This window comes from Propithecus coquereli, unplaced genomic scaffold, assembly GCF_000956105.1.
Source record: "Propithecus coquereli isolate 6110/MARCELLA unplaced genomic scaffold, Pcoq_1.0 Scaffold673, whole genome shotgun sequence".
NCBI lineage: Eukaryota > Metazoa > Chordata > Mammalia > Primates > Indriidae > Propithecus > Propithecus coquereli.
Window position 1 is genome coordinate 328,881 of NW_012152763.1, and position 16,957 is coordinate 345,837.

General features: G+C 63.1%; 1 protein-coding gene across 1 annotated transcript; it reads right to left on the minus strand.

The window, feature by feature from the left end:
- Window positions 1-12,966: 12,966 nt before the first annotated feature.
- UTF1 (undifferentiated embryonic cell transcription factor 1) lies at window positions 12,967-14,088 on the minus strand. The gene is made up of 2 exons (XM_012660674.1): window positions 13,545-14,088; window positions 12,967-13,463 (listed from the first exon to the last, which is right to left on the minus strand). The coding sequence occupies exons 1-2, from the start codon at window positions 14,077-14,079 to the stop codon at window positions 12,967-12,969; spliced, it is 1,032 nt and encodes a 343-aa protein (XP_012516128.1). The 5' UTR covers window positions 14,080-14,088.
- Window positions 14,089-16,957: the final 2,869 nt, after the last annotated feature.

Sequence of the window (16,957 nt, forward strand, 5' to 3'; positions counted from 1 at the left end):
TCGCCAGACGCCTCCCCAACCGTAACCTCGTCCTCTGTCCTCCGTCGCTTGTGGGCGTTGCCCTGCCATGCAGGGAACCCCCACCTGCGCCCACACCCACCACCCGAGTCTCCCGGTGGGCGCAGGGCCTCTGTCCCTTCCCCGGCCCACCCTGCTCACAGAGCCAGGACACAGGCGTGGTGGCAGTGAGGCCGGCTGGGGATGGTGGGAGTGAGGATGGAGCCGTGTCTGGGCCCTCCGGTGCCACAGACACCATGTGGGGACCCTGAGCCACAGTGGGGCTGAGGCGGCGGCTCCAGTGGGCCGAGAGCATGTGGGGGTGGCTGAGGGCACCCAGGAGCAGAGGGGACCTGGGGTTCAGCCCAGGCTGCTGGTGCAGCGGAGAGGACCAGCCGGAGCTCGGGAAGGCGCAGTGAGTGAGACGGGAGGACAGGCTGCGGCTGGGCCAGAGGCCGGCGGAGGGGACGCTGCGGGGCCACGCGAAGGAAAAGGCCCGTGTGGGTGGAGCGAGCGGCCTGTGTCGCTGGTGTTGCTGCTCGTGGTCTCCCCAGACACCAGCCTGTGGCCTGCGCAAACGCACGCAGGCTCGGCGGGAGGCCAGGGTGAGGCTGGGCAGCCGTGGGTGGCAGAGCCCTTCCTGGGCCTGCGGCCCTGAGACCCAGTGATGCAGGAGCTGAGCCCGCCCCCTGCGCAGCCCTCTGGGACTTTCTGTGTTGTCGCCAAAGCCCTCATCTGCAGGAGGGGACCCCTGCAGCTGCCCTGAGCTGGCTGGACCCCGACACACCCCCCACCTGGAGTCCCCGCTCACCGGAGGAGCGTGGGGACGAAGGCTGAGTGGCTTCTGTGGCCCAGGACATGTCTGCACGTGTGGTTGACTTCTAGGAGCTGCCCCACCACACCTGCAACCCAGGCTGTGCCCCCTGCGACCTCGGAAGGCCCCGTCCAGACCTCAGGTACCATGGCTCATTCATCCTTATCTGAGACCTTATTACAAAACCCTTCCAGTCACACGGAGGTGACAGCGAGGAAGGGGGAGTCTTCGCCTGTGAGGCTGGTGGCGGTCAGCGTGCTGTGCGTATCGCCATGACAACACTCTTTAACCTGGCAGCCATGCAACACAACCTCGCTCCAGGGCGCAGGCAACCTCAGCGTGCTGCGGACAGACGTGCGCTCAGTTACCATTTCTGTGCACGTTGCTGCCAGCGGGGAGAGGACCCCTGGGCCCTGCCTGAGGGGCTCCCTGGCCGGCCGTCCTGCAGGGGAGCGCACACTGGGGCCGGGGACTAGGCCTGGGTCCCGCGAGCTGCAGGTCCCGGGCGCCCAGCTTGCCCGCGTCACACAAGGGGCAGAGCAGCCACTAGAAACATGGCGCACGCGGCCCTGGAATTAGGGGCCCAGCACTGCTGTGATTTAATTTTCCGTGGGCAAAATGATCACACACACCTTTCACCGAATAAATTACCCTCTTGTCATGCTCCGGAAGCTCTACATGCAACAAGCCCACTTCCGGCTTCTGACTCTGCCCACCTCTGCCCACGGACGCACCAGTTACTCCCTAAACGGGTCCTTTCAGTGATTGTCAGTGGAGGGGTGGCTTGAAAACTTCTCCAACTGTAAATTCTCCAGAATCCTGTGGCAGGCCGGGGGTAGAAGTGCCACTGGCTGCAGACAGGGCCACTGTGACAAGCAGGAGCACAGCTGGTTCCCCAGGGCCCATCTGCACTTGCCACTTGTGTGGGTCTCGCAGAGCCCGACGTGCCAACTCAGAAGGCGTCCCCGGTTTCCGCAAGAGCGGGCAGGTCCCAGGGTCCCATGGACAAGGCAGGGCGCAGCGCGTGCGCATGGCTTCCGGGGTCTGGGACGCGGCACATCATAGGCTGTTGGCAGCAGGAGGCCCACGCCAAGGCCAGGGGGTCTTGCTCCACTTGGCAGAGGCCCCAGCAGGAGCCAGGGGGCAGCACCAGAGCCTGGGCCCCGGCAGGGGCGCCCAAGGGCACAGCGGCTGCAGGCCACTGCTCAGGGCGGAAGAAGGCGCAGAAAGCCGGCCTCAAGGGCAGAGGCCCAGAGAAGGGGACGGTTAGCAGGGAGTCCTGCATCTGGCGCTTGTGTTTCATGCGGCGATTCTGAAACCAGGTTTTTATCTGTGGGAACAAAAGAGATCAGAGCAGGGAGGGGCACAGACCTCCCCACCCAGCCTGCTGGCGGCCTCACCTGCACCTCCGAGAGCCGCATCTCCCGGGCTAGCTTCTTCCGCTCCAGGGGACCCAGGTACTGGTGGTGCCGGAAGACGCCCTCCAAAGCGCGCAGCTGCTCCGTGGAGAAGGCCGTGCGAACTCGCGGGGCCCGCCAGGGCTCGGGCGCCTTGTTCGACTCTGAGGGAGGGAGGAAGCGCTGAGTCTATCTGGCTAAAGTGCCATGTGGGCTGCGCTCCCCTGCTGGGAAGGTACCAGGAGGCACCGGGCTGCTCTCCCCCCTCCCAGGTCAAGTGCGGGATGGGGCGCAGAGCCGGGCTCAGGTGAGGAGGAGTGTGACCCTAGCCTGGACAACTCCACGGGCCACCCTCTGCCCCAGCCTTCTGTCCCATCCCGTCCCATGGCGGCCCTTCCCTTCCCAGGAAGCAGTTTCCTTGGCCTGCACACAGGGAACAGGTGAGACGGGGGAGGGGCAGGCCGAGGAGGCCGGGACCAGGGAGCCCACGGCTGCGTTCCCACGTGAGCCCCGCTGTGTCTCTGCCGAGCCCCATGAGGTGGTCTCGGTCCCGAAAAGAGGCCGCTGTGGTGACCACCAGCCACGCGGTGACATTTACTGCAAGTCTGACCGAAGAGGCCATCAGGCTTTCTGGAAGGAAGGAAGCAGATTTTGCCAAACCTGCCCCAACATGAGCCTGAAGCACAGGGCGGATAAATGTGCATCACCGGCGGGGAGGAGCGAGGTCGGCTGCCGCGTGACGGTTAGCTGGCTTTTGTGGTTGGAGGAGAATAAATGTAACATTTCGCCTCAGTGAACTGTAAAACTATTCCGTAAGGATTAGTCACACTTTTTAAAATGAAAACCTATAGATAATATCAAACCCACTTTTGACCAAGTAGTACTTCAAATTTAAAAGCAACGATCACGTCACAAAGTCTGAGAAAATCTCATCAGCAAACGACACAGGGTTAGATACAGCTCAGAGCCCTGAAGACCACTTCCCCGTAGCAACCGACAGACCCTCACGCGCACGGGATGCCAGGGGTCGTGTTTCCACGGGCACCTGGTCACACTGCCCCCTGACCAGACCTGCAGGGCTTTAAAAAAGAAACAAAAAAGGACCCCGGAGGGACAGTGAGGCTGAACCAGGCGCCCGGCTTTGCTGGGAGGAACAACGACCCTTGGAACTGCGTCCCAAGGATTAGGGAACTCAAAAAACATGTGCACGAAGGTGCTCACGTCTGTGATGTGCAACCGTGGGTGCCCGGAGCCGGCTTTGCCTCCTCCCGGGGGCGGGGGTGCGCAGAGGAGCCCACCGAGGGCTGGAGGAGGGAAAGTCCTGTCCTAGCTTTTGATGTGGAAGAAAGTGTTCACTCCCGAGAGGGGCAGCAAGACCTCCAGCCCCAGCCCTGTGAGCACACCCCTGCCCCGGCCCCAACCACGTGCTCAGGGCCACGGCAGGGCTGCGTGCGGCCTTCCTGGCTCCTGAACCCTCCTCAACTCCCATCCCTGCCCGGGAAGGAAGGGACCCCTGCCCAGACCTACCAGCTGCAGGCATCTCCTGCACAGACAGATCCGAGGACTTAGCTCCCTCCGTGCCGCTGGTCTGTGGGGGCTCCCCAGGGCTGGACGCCTGGCCTGGGCCGGAGGGGCTCCTCCAGGAGACTTCAGCAGGCCTGGAGGTGTGGGCTGGCCTGGTGCAGCTGCTCTGGGAGAGCCAGTCCACTGAGCCAAAGCTGGAGGGGGGCTCTGGGCCTGCGGGCAGGGTGGTGGAGGGACGCATGGCGGTCCGGCCCGGCGGGGCCCACAGCCAGGTGTGGCTGGTGGGCAGGATCCACCTCAGGCTGAGCATCTCCAGCTGCATTTATAAGCGGAGGAGGGAGCAGGAGCCGGTTTGCATAGACCCCAGTGAATCCTCCAGATAAGTAGCGCCTAATTGCCTTCAATTCAGAGGCACAAAGGAGGCGGTTCACACCTCCCGGGCTCCAAGATGTCTGGGGAGGGGTGGGGCTGTGGTCCTCGGTTAATTGAGATATGCTGACTGGGGACAGTGACCACCTGCCCCCGGCCCCCACCGGCCTGGCCAGGCTGCAGGACGGGGAGGAGGGGCCCACTCCACTCGGGGTCCTCTGGAGGGGTGGGGGCCATCTCTCCTCGGAGGGTGATTCTGGGGCCCACCCTGGAGGTGACAGGTGTGTCCCACCTGAGGGAGAACAGAGCTGGGCTGGATGGCTCTGTGTCTGCTGCACCAGGCTGTGTGGCCGGGCAGGGACGGAGGGCAAGGGTCCCGGAAGGGGACTTCGACCAGCCAGACAGCAGCCCGGTGTCCAGCTCCCATGGAGCCCTCCCCGGGGGCTGACCGCTCCAGCCCTGGTCTCGGGGAGGGTCACCCTGGTGCCACAGTAGCGGCCTCGGGACTCCAGCCAGAGGGGCCCGCCCTGGAGGGGCTGCTCGCCCAGGGCATCCAAGCGGGAACGACAGGGCGCCACCGCCCTCCGTCGGCTCCCGGGCTGGCGCGTCCCCGCCACCGGGCTCCCCGCATTGTGGCAGAGCCGCCGGAACGCTCCGAGTGCGCCCTGGGGACCGGCATCCCGACACCGCGGCCGCCTCGCTCCGGACTCTCTGCGTCCGCATTCCGGACGCCGCGCTGGCCTCGGGAACGGGGCGGGGGGCAAAGTCTCGGGGCGCCCTCGTTCCCAGTGTTCTGGGTCGGACGCAGCCAGGCGGGCCCAGCGGCGGGACTGACGGGCACATACCGCGTCCCCGGCAAAGGTAGGGCTGTGTTTCCGACACTCCCCCTGCGGGTCCTGGGCGCCCCTCGGACCACGCGGGGCTGCTCTGCAGACGGGGTTGAGTCTGCAGCCCGGACCCCCGGGGCGCCGGCGCCAGCCCGGTCGGAGTCCGACGGCGCCTCGGCACTCACCCCGCCCCGCGGAGATCAAAGGCCCTCGGGCCCGGCCCCAGGATTAACGCCCAGCTCCACCTTCCGAGCCTCTGGGGCTGGGACCGCGGAGGAAGGAGGCGTCCGGGAGGTGGGAGCCCGTGAGACCCGCGGGCCCAGGTGAGGCGTCGGGGAAGGGCCGCACCGCCGCTGACCCGGGTCTGTCTCGGACTCTGCACCGGCCCAGTGAGGTCACCGGTCCCTGCAGGGTGAGGCTGGCGGGGGGCGGGCGCCGGGACTCTGGACGTGGCCTCTGGGAGTGACGCCGGGAGGGCTGGGGGGCCGGCGCAGGCCACCTGCCCCCTCATGTCCCGAGAGACAACACCTTCTAGAGCTGGTCGTCTTGGTTCTCCGGGGAGGGGATGTGGGCCCTGCCGCAGGACCCGCGTGCCCCTAAGAACTGCAGTGTCCGGAAGTGAGCGGTGAGAGCCCCAGGTGTGCGTGGCCCTGGAGGGGACTGTCCTGCTACGGGGAACGGAGCCGTGAGGGAGGGGCCCGGGTAGGCCACCGCCCCTAACTGCTGCGGTGCAGGGAGAAGGCCGGGGAGAGTCTCTTCGATGAAGAGGAACATCTGTGGGAAGCATGACCGTCGTGTGCTCCAAAGCGTTAATTTATGAAATGTAACCATTAACATACCGCGCTCCTTAAAACCCAGCTTTAGGCCCGGCGCGGTGGCTCACGCCTGTAATCCTAGCTCTCTGGGAGGCCGAGGCGGGCGGATTGTTTGAGCTCAGGAGTTCAAAACCAGCCTGAGCAAGAGAAACACCCCGTCTGTACTAAAAACAGAAAAATTAATTGGACAACTAAAAATATATAGAAAAACTAGCCGGGCATGGTGGCGCATGCCTGTAGTCCCAGCTACTCGGGAGGCTGAGGCAGGAGGATCGCTTGAGCCCAGGAGTCTGAGGTTGCTGTGAGCTAGGCTGACGCCAGGGCACTCACTCTAGCCCAGGCAAAAGAGTGACACTCTGTCTCAAAAAAAAACAAAAACAAAAACAAAACCCCAGCTTTAGTATTTCTTCATTTCTAATCTTACAGGGACCTGGGTACCTTGGTCTCCGCCCCACACTGGCCGCAGGGGTCAGACCGTCCCCGCCCACGGAGGCTTCGCGGCGGCCCCGCAGCGACCCCTCTGCATTTGCCACCGGCGCTGCCAGGCTCAGGCCTCCCCTCCAGCGGCCTGGGCCCCCCCCTCCCCGAGAGGCCACCCCCCCCCATCTCGCCAAACTCCGCCTCCCGCTCCGAGCCCGGACACCCGACGCCGGCTCCGCGCGCGGTCCGCAGCCCCCGGCCCGATCGCGCACCTGCGCCCCCCGAGACGTCCCCGCAGAGGCCGGGCGGGCTTGCTGGAGGGCGCGCCCCGCGCTCTCAGGTCCTGACTGCCACCCCGAGGCCCCGGCAGCCCCCGCCCCAACACAGGCGTCCAAAGTCAAACTCCCCCCGCCACCGGCTCCCCCGGGGCCGCGGCCCGGGCCCCGGTACCATCGGCTCCGCCTCGATTCGTCCACGCCACTGCGCACTCGAGGACCCAGGGGCGGCCCCGCCCCCTCCCGGACACCCCTCCCCCGTTAGGAAGGGGAGACCAGTCCTGTGTGGTCGCCTCGCTGCCCGCGCGGTCCCACCTCCCTCTGGCAGCGCGGGGGCTCCCCACGTCCTAGGAGAACCCAGGCCACAGCCGCGTGGCGCCACCAGCCGTCCCCACACTCACTAGGCTGGTTGCTCCCCTCCGGCCGGCGCCTCGCCCCGCCCCGCTCCATGTCCCCGCCCCTGCCCTCTGTTCCGCCGCCCCCGCGCCTCCCCCTCCGCGCCCTCCGCGCCCCCGCCGGGCGTTCCAAACAGCGGGCGGCTCCGGGGAAGGGGCGCTCTGGGGGCCGCCTTGCATCCGTCTGGGCCTCCGGCAGGTCTCTGCTTGGGGCCTCCCAGGGCGGAGTGGAGGCTGCGGCCTTTCCCAGGAAGACCCGTCGGGTCGTGCCGCCGCCCTGCCTTCCTCCCGCTGGCGCAGCAGGGCGGGGGCACGGGGAAGGGGCGCGGGGCGACGGGGCCTCTGGACACGGAGGGCAGGTGGGGAGGTCGGTGGGCGCTGAGGGGGCGGGGGCTCTGCGGCCCGGGGGCAGGGGAGGGACCCTTGCGGGTGAAGCAAGCACTGGGGGCCACCCCCCCCAAAGGGCGCCCCGTGGGGGCTCTTTGCTGCTGTGGAAGCGAGGGAGGACCTGACCGGACCGAAGCAGGCGAAGGCCTCCTGCGGAGAGGGAGGGGCGCAGGTGGAAGTGGGAGACCCTGCCAGCCCGCTGGGGGTGGAGCTGTAGCTGGGTGCACCTGTCCTTCCGTCGCCCCAGACACCTGGCCAGTCATCATGCCCGCGGGTCGGGCGATGCACGGCCAGGGCCCAGTCAGCGGGTGGTCTGCGCGGTTCACGGGGGCTGTGACTTTTCTGCTTTCTGCTGGTGACTCCCGGTGTGGCTCCCACCCTCACTTCTCACACTGCAGGTGTGAGGCTCTGCGGTCCTCCCACCGTAGGAAGTGCTCCAGCTGGAGGCTCCCTCTGACCACGCCTGGTACAGGTGCAGGCCACGGTGAGCCGCTGGAGAAAGTACAATTGGAAAGGTGCCCTCCGGTCAGTCTCCTTGACCAGGTCTCAGACCTCAGGCCCTGGACATTTGGTGAAAGGAATGGGATTTTGAAATTAAAATTTAAAGGCAATATATAACGTTAAAATAAAGTAGAATTTTGTGTGAAGACTTAATTTCCAACATGGAGCTCTGAGGCATATGGGATGATTTAAAGTAAATGAAATCAAATCAGTCTGCACTGGCCACATGCCGAGGGCTCAGTGACCACACGTGGCTTGTGGCTGTCGTGCTGGGTGGTGCAGTTCTGGAACACTGCACCGCCCCGGGTGTTCCGCACAGGGCTGCTGAAGGCAGTGAGGGGTGTGCCAGGTGCTGCGGGAATCCGCAGTGAGCCCGGACAGATCAGAGGAAGCTGGGGAGGCCACGGCACCTTCTCTTGTAACCACAATGAGGACGGTGACCCCTGGGCTTGTAAGGAAGGGACCCTTCTGGGAGACAGAGCTGGCAGGCATTGCAGGATGACTGGAGATCTCGGCTCAGGAGGAAGTGACAGGTCCACCTGGGTACCAGCCAGCGAGTGCTGGGAGGGAGCCACGTGCGGGGCTGTGGGACACGGACAGAGGACAGACATGGTGCTCGTGGGCGAGTGACGGCCTTGGGCCCTGGCAAGAGCAGAGCTGTGAGAGGCACAGGCTTAGGAGCGGTGGGCACGGGGCCTTGTCCATTTGCTGGGACTCTGTTTAAAGGCTGCGCCCTTGGGCGAGAACAGTGCCAGTGAAAATGATGAGCACTAGTGAAGTACCTCTGGTTGCCGATATGTCCAGGAAATACAGGGGATGAATCATGTCCCAGCTGAACCAGCCAGGGGAAGGCCCTCCCGTTACATTGTTCAGGGGACCTTAAAGCAACAGATCAGAACAGAGAGCGCAGAAAGCAAGGGAAGGAACAGGTGTCCACCAGTCATCCTGAGTGTGGAAGAACCAGGTGAGCCAAGAATAATCTGCCCAGTCCCTCAAGCTCTTCCCTCCTAACCCGGCCCCGCAGAGCAGGGTGGAGACCTGGGAACGGCGCATCCAGGCAGCCCGGCTTTGAGAAGCGAGCCCCTGGGGCGCTCAGAGATCCGGAAATCTGCCCTGAAGGAGATGGGAGCTCCAGATGTGCACGTGGACACCCGGCTCACCATGGCTGTCTGGGCTGAAGGAATAAGGCCGTCCTGTTGCAGACTCGTGCGCAGTTGTCCAGAAAACATATGAGGCGAAGACTCACCAGAGAAGCTCTGTGCTTTGGTCAGCTGTGTGGTTGTCACCACTTCCAGAAATCTGCAGACTGTCAATGTGGATGAGAACTCACAGCTGACCATCAAATAAGGGTGCCACAAAGAATCATCACCCATACGTGGGTAACCGGCTGTCAGCGAGTCTGCACCTACCAGCTTCGGGGGAGGGGAGGGACCTGCACGTGTCCACAGGCCTTGGAAGGGGCAGTGGAGGGAGCTGAACCCCGGAACCCACACAGGGGACAGGGAGGTGTTGGGCTGCAGCCAGGTGAGGCACTGGGAAGCCATTTTCTATGAAAAATCGGAAGAACAAAAAATGTTAGGATTTTACTGGGTGCAGATCATCGCGATGATGACAATTTTGGAGAACACCTGCACATGACAGGGGGATGGAAGGAGCCCTGGTGGGCATCACGGTGACCAAGCCAGGGCTGCGCAGCCAGGCCAGGGACGAGGGGCTGCTGCTGGGGCCCGGCACAGGCACACCGTGGGAACAGATCTGAGGTGTTACTGGTGAGTTAGGCAAGAAGGGAGCTCAGGTGGACACTCAGAGCCTGGGGGACACAGAGGGGCTTCCCTGTCTCCTTGCAAGTCTTACGGAGCACAAACAAGGTTCACCAAATCTCAGGGGTGTGTTCTCTGGTGAGGAAAGGGATTTGGATGTCAGAGCCCACCCAGCGAGCACGGGAGGCGGCCCTGGAGATTCGCTGCATTGCAGCAGGGGTCGGAGGGTGTTCAAGTTTCCGGAACATTTCCTGGCGGAGCCTCATGCAGATGAAATAACTAGAGGAGCAAATATAGAAGAGACAGTAATTTGGAAGAAATTTAACATTTAGCTATTCTCTTATAACCAGTGCACCGTATTGCTAGACAAAGCTGACAGCAGGGATGCTTGCTGCACTAAACAGGCTGTAAAAACATCACGACTCTGGCACCCCCCAGTCCCTGCCACTGTCCAGGCATAACGGCCCTGGGGCCACTACAAGGGATGAGCTCCTTGTCCTGGTGGGACCCGCTCCGTCCTGAGAAACGATGGGTGGCACCAAGGCGGTGACGCAGGGCCCCGTCTGAGCTTGTGTGCAGAGGGCACAGGCTAGACAGGCCACATCCAAAGCAGTGAGCCCAGTGCACACCTCAGTGCACTTCCGGGGTCACCTGTGCTCCAACTCAGGACAGCAGTCAGCTGCTGGACAAGTAGGTTCTGAACACGAGGGCAGTTAAAGGGGAGCCCAGACGGGCAAGGTGGCATGGGAAAAGCGCAGTGCCGTGTGTGGCAGATCCAGAGCACAGGCCCTTGGCACCCGCAGAACAGCAGGAGCTGGAGGGTCCCCCACGCAGTGGGGCGAGAAGGCACCATGCATCCCTTCCTGGTCAGAGAAAAGGTGTTTCTGTATCTCCACATGCTGTGACAACAGTCAGTAAACCTCACCGCCATTGGGATGGCCACTACCAAAAAGCGGAAAATAACAAGTATGGCGGGATGTGCGGAGCTGGAACCCTGGGCACTGGTGGTGGGAATGTAGGATGGTGCAGCTGTCACGGAAAACGGGGTGGTGGTTCCTCCAAAAATTAAAAACAGAATTGTCATGTGATCCAGCAATTCTCCTGGACGTACATGCAAAGAATTAGCAGCAGGGTCTCTAGGAGACATGCGTACACCGATGTTCACAGCAGCATGGTTCATAGCGGCTAAAACATGGGCGCAACCCAAGTGCGCACTGAAAGGTGAGTGGGTAAACACAATGTGGGACATACTTGCAACGGAGTATTATTCGGCCTGAAAAGGCAGGAGATCCCATCCCATGCTACAGGGAGAACCCGGAGGACCTGTATTGCTAATTGAAATGGCCAGACACAGAGACGAAGATGTCAGGTTCTCCTGACGGGAAGTACCTGGATCACTCAGATTCAGAGCAGGCAGTAGGGCGAATAGGAGGACGGTGGTTACTGGGGGCTGGGGAGGGAGATGGGGAGGGTGGATGGTGGTGGCAGCTGCACCAAAGTAGAATGTTTTCAACGCCAGAGTTTGTGTTATGTGCATTTTGCTACAATTTAAAAGAAAGGTGTGAATCTGCTGACCAGGGGTCCATAGCCGGACAGCAGGGGCACTGGCCCCGGGGACCCAGCCCTGCTCTCCTGAGCTGAGGCCAGGGATGCACCCCCAGTCTGTGTTCGCCTCCGGTGGTGGAGACAGGCCTCACCTGGGCATCACGTGGGGGCAGCAAAGACTGAGGGAAGAGCCTCAGAGCTTGGTGAGCTGGGCCGGTGCTGGCCATGTCTGACCACACACAGAAGGCTAATCTCACTGTAAACCTAGAGCGATTTAAACAGCCCATACGCACCCCTCCCCGGATTGGAAGGCGACAGGGACCAGGGCGGGAGTGTTCAGACTCGTTACTCCAACAGGAGGCAGAGACAGAAGCCACAGCTTGTCTCCCACCCCTCTCCCCGCCCTGTGAGCAGAAAGGCAGATGCTTCTGCCTGGTGCCCCCAAATAGCTGTGGCTCAGAAGCTTAGGCTGACCTCTTACAGGCCCCAAAGGACAGCCCTCCTTCAGGGCAGAGGGTCCACGTGACCAAGGGACAGACACGCTCCACGGCCCTTGCCCTTGGGGTGTCGGGTGTTTGCTGGGATGTGCTCACCTGGACCTGGGCTAGCTCCGAGGCAGAACTTTTTAGATCGATGGGGTCGAGGCGGAGGCACCGAAGCTGTCTCAAATCCCCAGTGTCCCCTGGCCGGTGGCTCTGACCTGCGGGGTGTGTGTGTGGGGGGCTGGGGGTGCTGCTTGGAAGCTTGGCTCATTCACAAGCTTTTGGCAGCTGGAGGTCCTCAGGGAACGCAGCAGGGTGGAGCGGAGGCCGAGTCTAAACGCGCTGACGCCGTCTATTCTCTCAGACTCGGTCTCTCCAGGACCCAGGGCGGTGCCAGGACTCACTTCCCCAGAAGCTGCCTCAGGGCAGCGAGGACCTGGGGGAGGGCCTGTGACGCTGGGCCCCCCACCCTGTGAAACTCTCGGGACCACACCGTGCCGACCAGCGGGCACCCCCACCCTGCATTGAGCTGCACCGTGGCCCGGGGCAAATCGCCAGTCTCTCCTGATGGGGCCCTTTATTTGTAAAGTGGGGCCATCACTCTGCCGGAGCACACATTGTTATGCGAGCCAAGTTTCTCCCGCTCCACCCTGGTCTCTGGCCCCACCCAGCCGCTCTCCACTCCTCTGACTCAAGGTCCAGGGTGGAGCCTTCTCCAGGCTAGTTAAAAAATGCTCTGGGGTGAGTTTGTTTAGGTTCTCCCAAATTGCAAGGACCCCGACCCCAGCCTCGACCACTGAGTGCCTCCTAGGGCCCACCTACGCCAGAGTCTCTCCCTGGGTACGAAACCGGCTCCTTTCCCAGAGCTGCCCTCAGCTCCTCTTCCTCCGCTGTTGCCAGGGGCCTGTTTCCCAGACCCGTGCAGCTGTGGCTGCAGCTCAGGAACCCCGACCGTGGACCCGGGTCGGAAGGGCTCGCCTTGCCGGGCAAGTTGGACGCGGCACACTCACCTCGCACCCCGCCCCTTAGGGACCCCCAGTGGGCCCGACCTCCCCCTTGGGTCTGTTCAGGTGGGCTCCCAGGACGGCGGGGACAGCCCTTGCCCACCAGCTGGCCTGTGCGGAGGGGAACTCCCGGTGGCAAGTTCCGGTGTGGCCTCGAGGAGCTGGCGTGCAGCAGGGGCCCCGACATTAGCCACCACGACGGAATATGGCCTCCCAGCGGCTCCGCCCCCGCCAGGATCCGGAGGCATTTTAACTTTGCCCTGACCTTCGCAGCGCCCACCCCGCAGGGAGCCGCTCCTACCCAACCAGCCCGCCCACACCACACGCATTCACAAGGTTAAGTCCAAGAAAGCAACCTTTTTATTGAACGTACCTCCGTTTGGGAGTGGGGGAGGCTGCAGGGCAGGTCAGGGGGAGGGGCTCGGCCCTGGACGGGGGTGGCGTGGGCCTGACCTCACTCGCGCGGGTCCCGCAGGACACCACGCTCAGCGGCCGCGCTGCCCAAAATGAAGCCCACGGCCAAGGACACGGTCTGGTCGAAGGAGCCACGCAGCTGCTCCACGTGCTGGTTCAGGGTCAGCAGCTGGTCGCGCAGCGGGCCTAGGACGGCCACGATGTCGCCCAGGTGCCCCAGGGTCTGCATCAGGGCGGCGTTCAGCGATGGCGCGGCCTGCGGGGGCGCGCGGTCCTCGGGGCGGCCGGGTGGCGAGTCTGAGTCTTCCTGGGTGGGGTGGGGGGCTGGCGACGGCGGGGAGGCGGGGGCGCGGACAGGCACGTGGTCTTGGGGGCTGCCGGGCCCCGAGACGAAGTTGGAGAGGGCGGTCGGGGTGGGGGCTGGCGGAGAGCAGGGGGCGCGGGAGGCGTCCGCAGACTTTGGCGAAGACGGGCTAAACCTGAGCGTCCAGGCGGGGTCCGCACTGGGGTCGCGGGCGGCTGGCAGCGGCATGACACCTGGGAACGCAGAGCGGGTGGTCGGACGGGGGACCCGGGTGGCCGGCCGCCCCTCCCGCAGCCCCCTCCTCCCCCGCCTACCTGGCTCGCCCGGGGTGGGCGCGGGCGCGGGCGCGCTGGCGGCCGGGCGGCGGCCGCGCTGGGGGCGCCCGGGGCGGCGGGGCCGTTTGCGCCCGGTGTCGCCCAGGAGGCCCATGAGCTCCCGGATCTGCGCGTCGAAGGGCCCGGGCGGCTGGCCCTGCGCCTCGCGGAGCTTGTCCTTGAGGAACTTGTAGCGGCGGCGGCACTGCGCGGGCGTGCGCCGGACCTGCAGGCGGGCCAGCGCGGCGGACACGCGGCGGTAGGTGGGCAGGGTTTGGCGGCGGTCCAGCAGCAGCGAGCGCCACACGGCCGGCTGCAGCAGCGTGTGCAGCAGCAGCTCCGTCTCCCGAGCGCTCCAGGGCGTGCGCTGAGCCGAGCCTGGGGACACGGGCGACACGGGCTCTTCCAGGGCGTCTGGCGAGGCGCGCCGCCCAGGTGGGGTCCCCGGGGCCTCCGCGGCGGACTGCAGCTCGGGGTCGGGGCTGGCCGGCGACGGCGGCGCGAGCGGAGGCGGCCGCCGGGGCCGGAGCAGCATCCCGGGGCCGGGCCGGGCGCGCTGGGGTCGCGGTGCCGCCGGAGAAGCGAGGCGGGCGCAGTGAGGGCCGCCCGCACGCGCTTTGAGGATCCTGCGCCGCAGTCCGCCGTCGGAGCCGGGTCTACACGACCCTCCCACCGCCCGGTCCGCCCCCTCCGCCCCGCCCCCTCCGGCCCGCGAAGTTCGACCCGGTCTGCGCTCCCGTCTCGGTTTTCTAGTGCCTGCTTTGGCCTCCCAGGCCGCGAGGACGTGGAGCAAGGTTCAGCCCTCGCGTGATGGAAGGAACCTCAAAGCAAGCGTGGCTGTATTTTCAAACCCGTTTAGCCGAGGTGCATGATACGGCCCCGCGTCCCCAGTGCGCGTAGGGTTCGATTCGTTTTTACGCATGTGCGGTGCCCTGTAGTCGCCGCCCACGTCGTGTCTGGAAGGCCAGCTCCAGAAGGCTCCCGCCCCTCCTCTGGGTCTTAAGCGCCCGAGCGCGTCCCCCCGACGTGACGTGCGCGTGCTGGCTCCGTGTCCCCCCGCGACGTGACGCGACGTGACGTGCGCTCCGTCCCAGCCCGGCTGGGGGATTTAGCGCCTGCACGCGAGACAGGCCTGGTCACCGCTCTGGGTGACGGTTCACTCCGCGAGCTGGCAGTTTGGGGGCTGATCTGGTCAAAGGCTGGGACCGGTCAGGCCTAGTGTCACGACTCACACACGCTCTACCGGAAGGAACTTCGTTATTGCGGTTAAGTGTCTCTACAGCCAACATTATAAGTAATATAAAAAGTGGAACATTTTACCCCTGAGATTAGGTTAGACAAGGACATCCAACATCACTTCTTTGCAAGATCATTCTAAAAGTCCTAGCCAGTGCAATAAGGCAAGAAAAAGAAGTAAGATGTATAAAGATTGGAAAGGAATGAGTGAAACAGTCGTTATCTGAAGATGATATGACACTGCACATGGAACGTGCAGAATGATCTAGAAGCACAGTATTTGAATTGAGTGAATTTCACAAGGCCATTGCATGCAATTAACACATTAAAATCACTTTTAGTATTTCTGCATACTAGCTGCAGTCATTTGCAAACCCTTTTATTTAGGAATGCTTTTAGATTTGGTTCCTGTGTTCCCCTCAGTTAGGAGCATCTTAGGTAACCATGACATGTTCGTCAGAATCGGGACGGCAGATTGGTGCACGGTTGCTAGAGTGCCGTGGTGTCATCCTAGCTCACAGCAACCTCAAACTCCTGGGCTCAAGCGATCCTTCTGCCTCAGCCTCCCGGGTAGCTGGGACTACAGGCATGCGCCACCATGCCCGCCTAATTTTTTCTCTATATTTTTAGTTGTCCCATTAATTTCTTTCTATTTTTAGTAGAGACGGGGTCTCGCTCTTGCTCAGGCTGGTTTCAAACTCCTGAGCTCAAACAATCCGCCCGCCTCGGCCTCCCAGAGAGCTAGGATTACAGGCGTGAGCCACCGCGCCCGGCCTGGTGCACGGTTCTTGACCCAGTTGTGCCAGCTTTTCCACAAACGCCCCTGTTCTGCCCCGGTTCCCTTCCAGGGCACCACCCTGCATTCGCTCGTCCCGTCTCTTTGGTCTGCTCCGGTCTGTGGCGGTTTCTCACGTCCGTGGCACTGCTGAGGGGAACTGGCCAAGTGTTCTGTCCAGGGCCCTGTGGTTTGGGTTTGCCTGGTGTCTTCTCGTGACCAGACTGGGGTCGTGGGTTTTGGGAGGAAGGTGCAGAGGTGAGCTGCCCCTCGTCCCGTCCTCTCGGGGCAGCGGAGTCCTCGTGGCTCAGCACCGGTGATGCCGCCCCCTTCGCTTGGGTGGGTGGTGTCTGCAGCCTCCCCGCTGTCCGGGCCATCTCCCCGTCCCTACTCTGGTCCCCAGGTCCGTCTCCCCCCAGCCCGGGGAGGGTGACTGGGCTCCACCTGGCGGCGTGTGTTACCTGGGGTTCTTCTGTAAGGAAGGTTTGTCTCTCTCCCCACTTACTTATCTGCTCAGGCGCTGATTTCCAGCCGTGTGCACTCGTGGGGGCCTACTTTATCCCTTAGGCTATAACTCAATGCTTTTATTTATTTTTGTGCCCAGATTGTTCCAGCTCTTTCCTCTTTCCCTGTGTCCTGTTGACTTTCCACCCCCCAGCACTCCTTGGCTTTCTGGCACTACCAGACAGTCCTGGTCCGTCCCAGACTTTGCCAGCCCTAGCCCTGGAATCAGCTGTTGAGACATTTCTCAAGAAATCCATGGTTCCCTTTCCTGGAGAATGGCATCTGGACCCGAGGTCTGGCTAGGGCTGTGCTCACTGCTCCTGGGGTGTTGCTCCTTCTAGGCCGGTGGTTCCGGGGGCGATTTTGCCTGCAGGAGACATTCGACAGTGTCTGGAGACAATTCTGGTTGTCATATTGGGGCTTGGGAGGTGCACCTGGCGTCTGTCTGGTGGGTGGGATAGAGATGGTGCCGCACGGCCTGCTGAGCCCAGGACAGCCCCCCACAGGAGGATGGACGCAGTGTCAGCGGCTGAGCAGCTCTGCTAAGCCCGTGCAGTGGACGGAGCTGGGAGGCAGATGTGTGTACTGACCACGTGCGCACATCCTGTTTATTTCTGTATCTGACCATTTTCCTAGAGTAAACATGCGTTCACATCAGGTCTCTGACTCCCGCTCATTCTCCCCGCTTTTCTGTAACCTCTTTCTTGGACGGCGTGGGGAGGGGGATGCGTCCTGACTCCCTTACCTGCAACTTATTTACTGTGCACCCTTTGTGTGCATGGAAAGTACTTCGGAATTGCTGACTCGAGTCCCTTAGGGAAGCAGATTTGCCCCCAGAGTGCAGTGTTGTGTGAAGTCCTCTCCGTCTTTGCCTTGGGGTTTACCACGGTCACGGGGT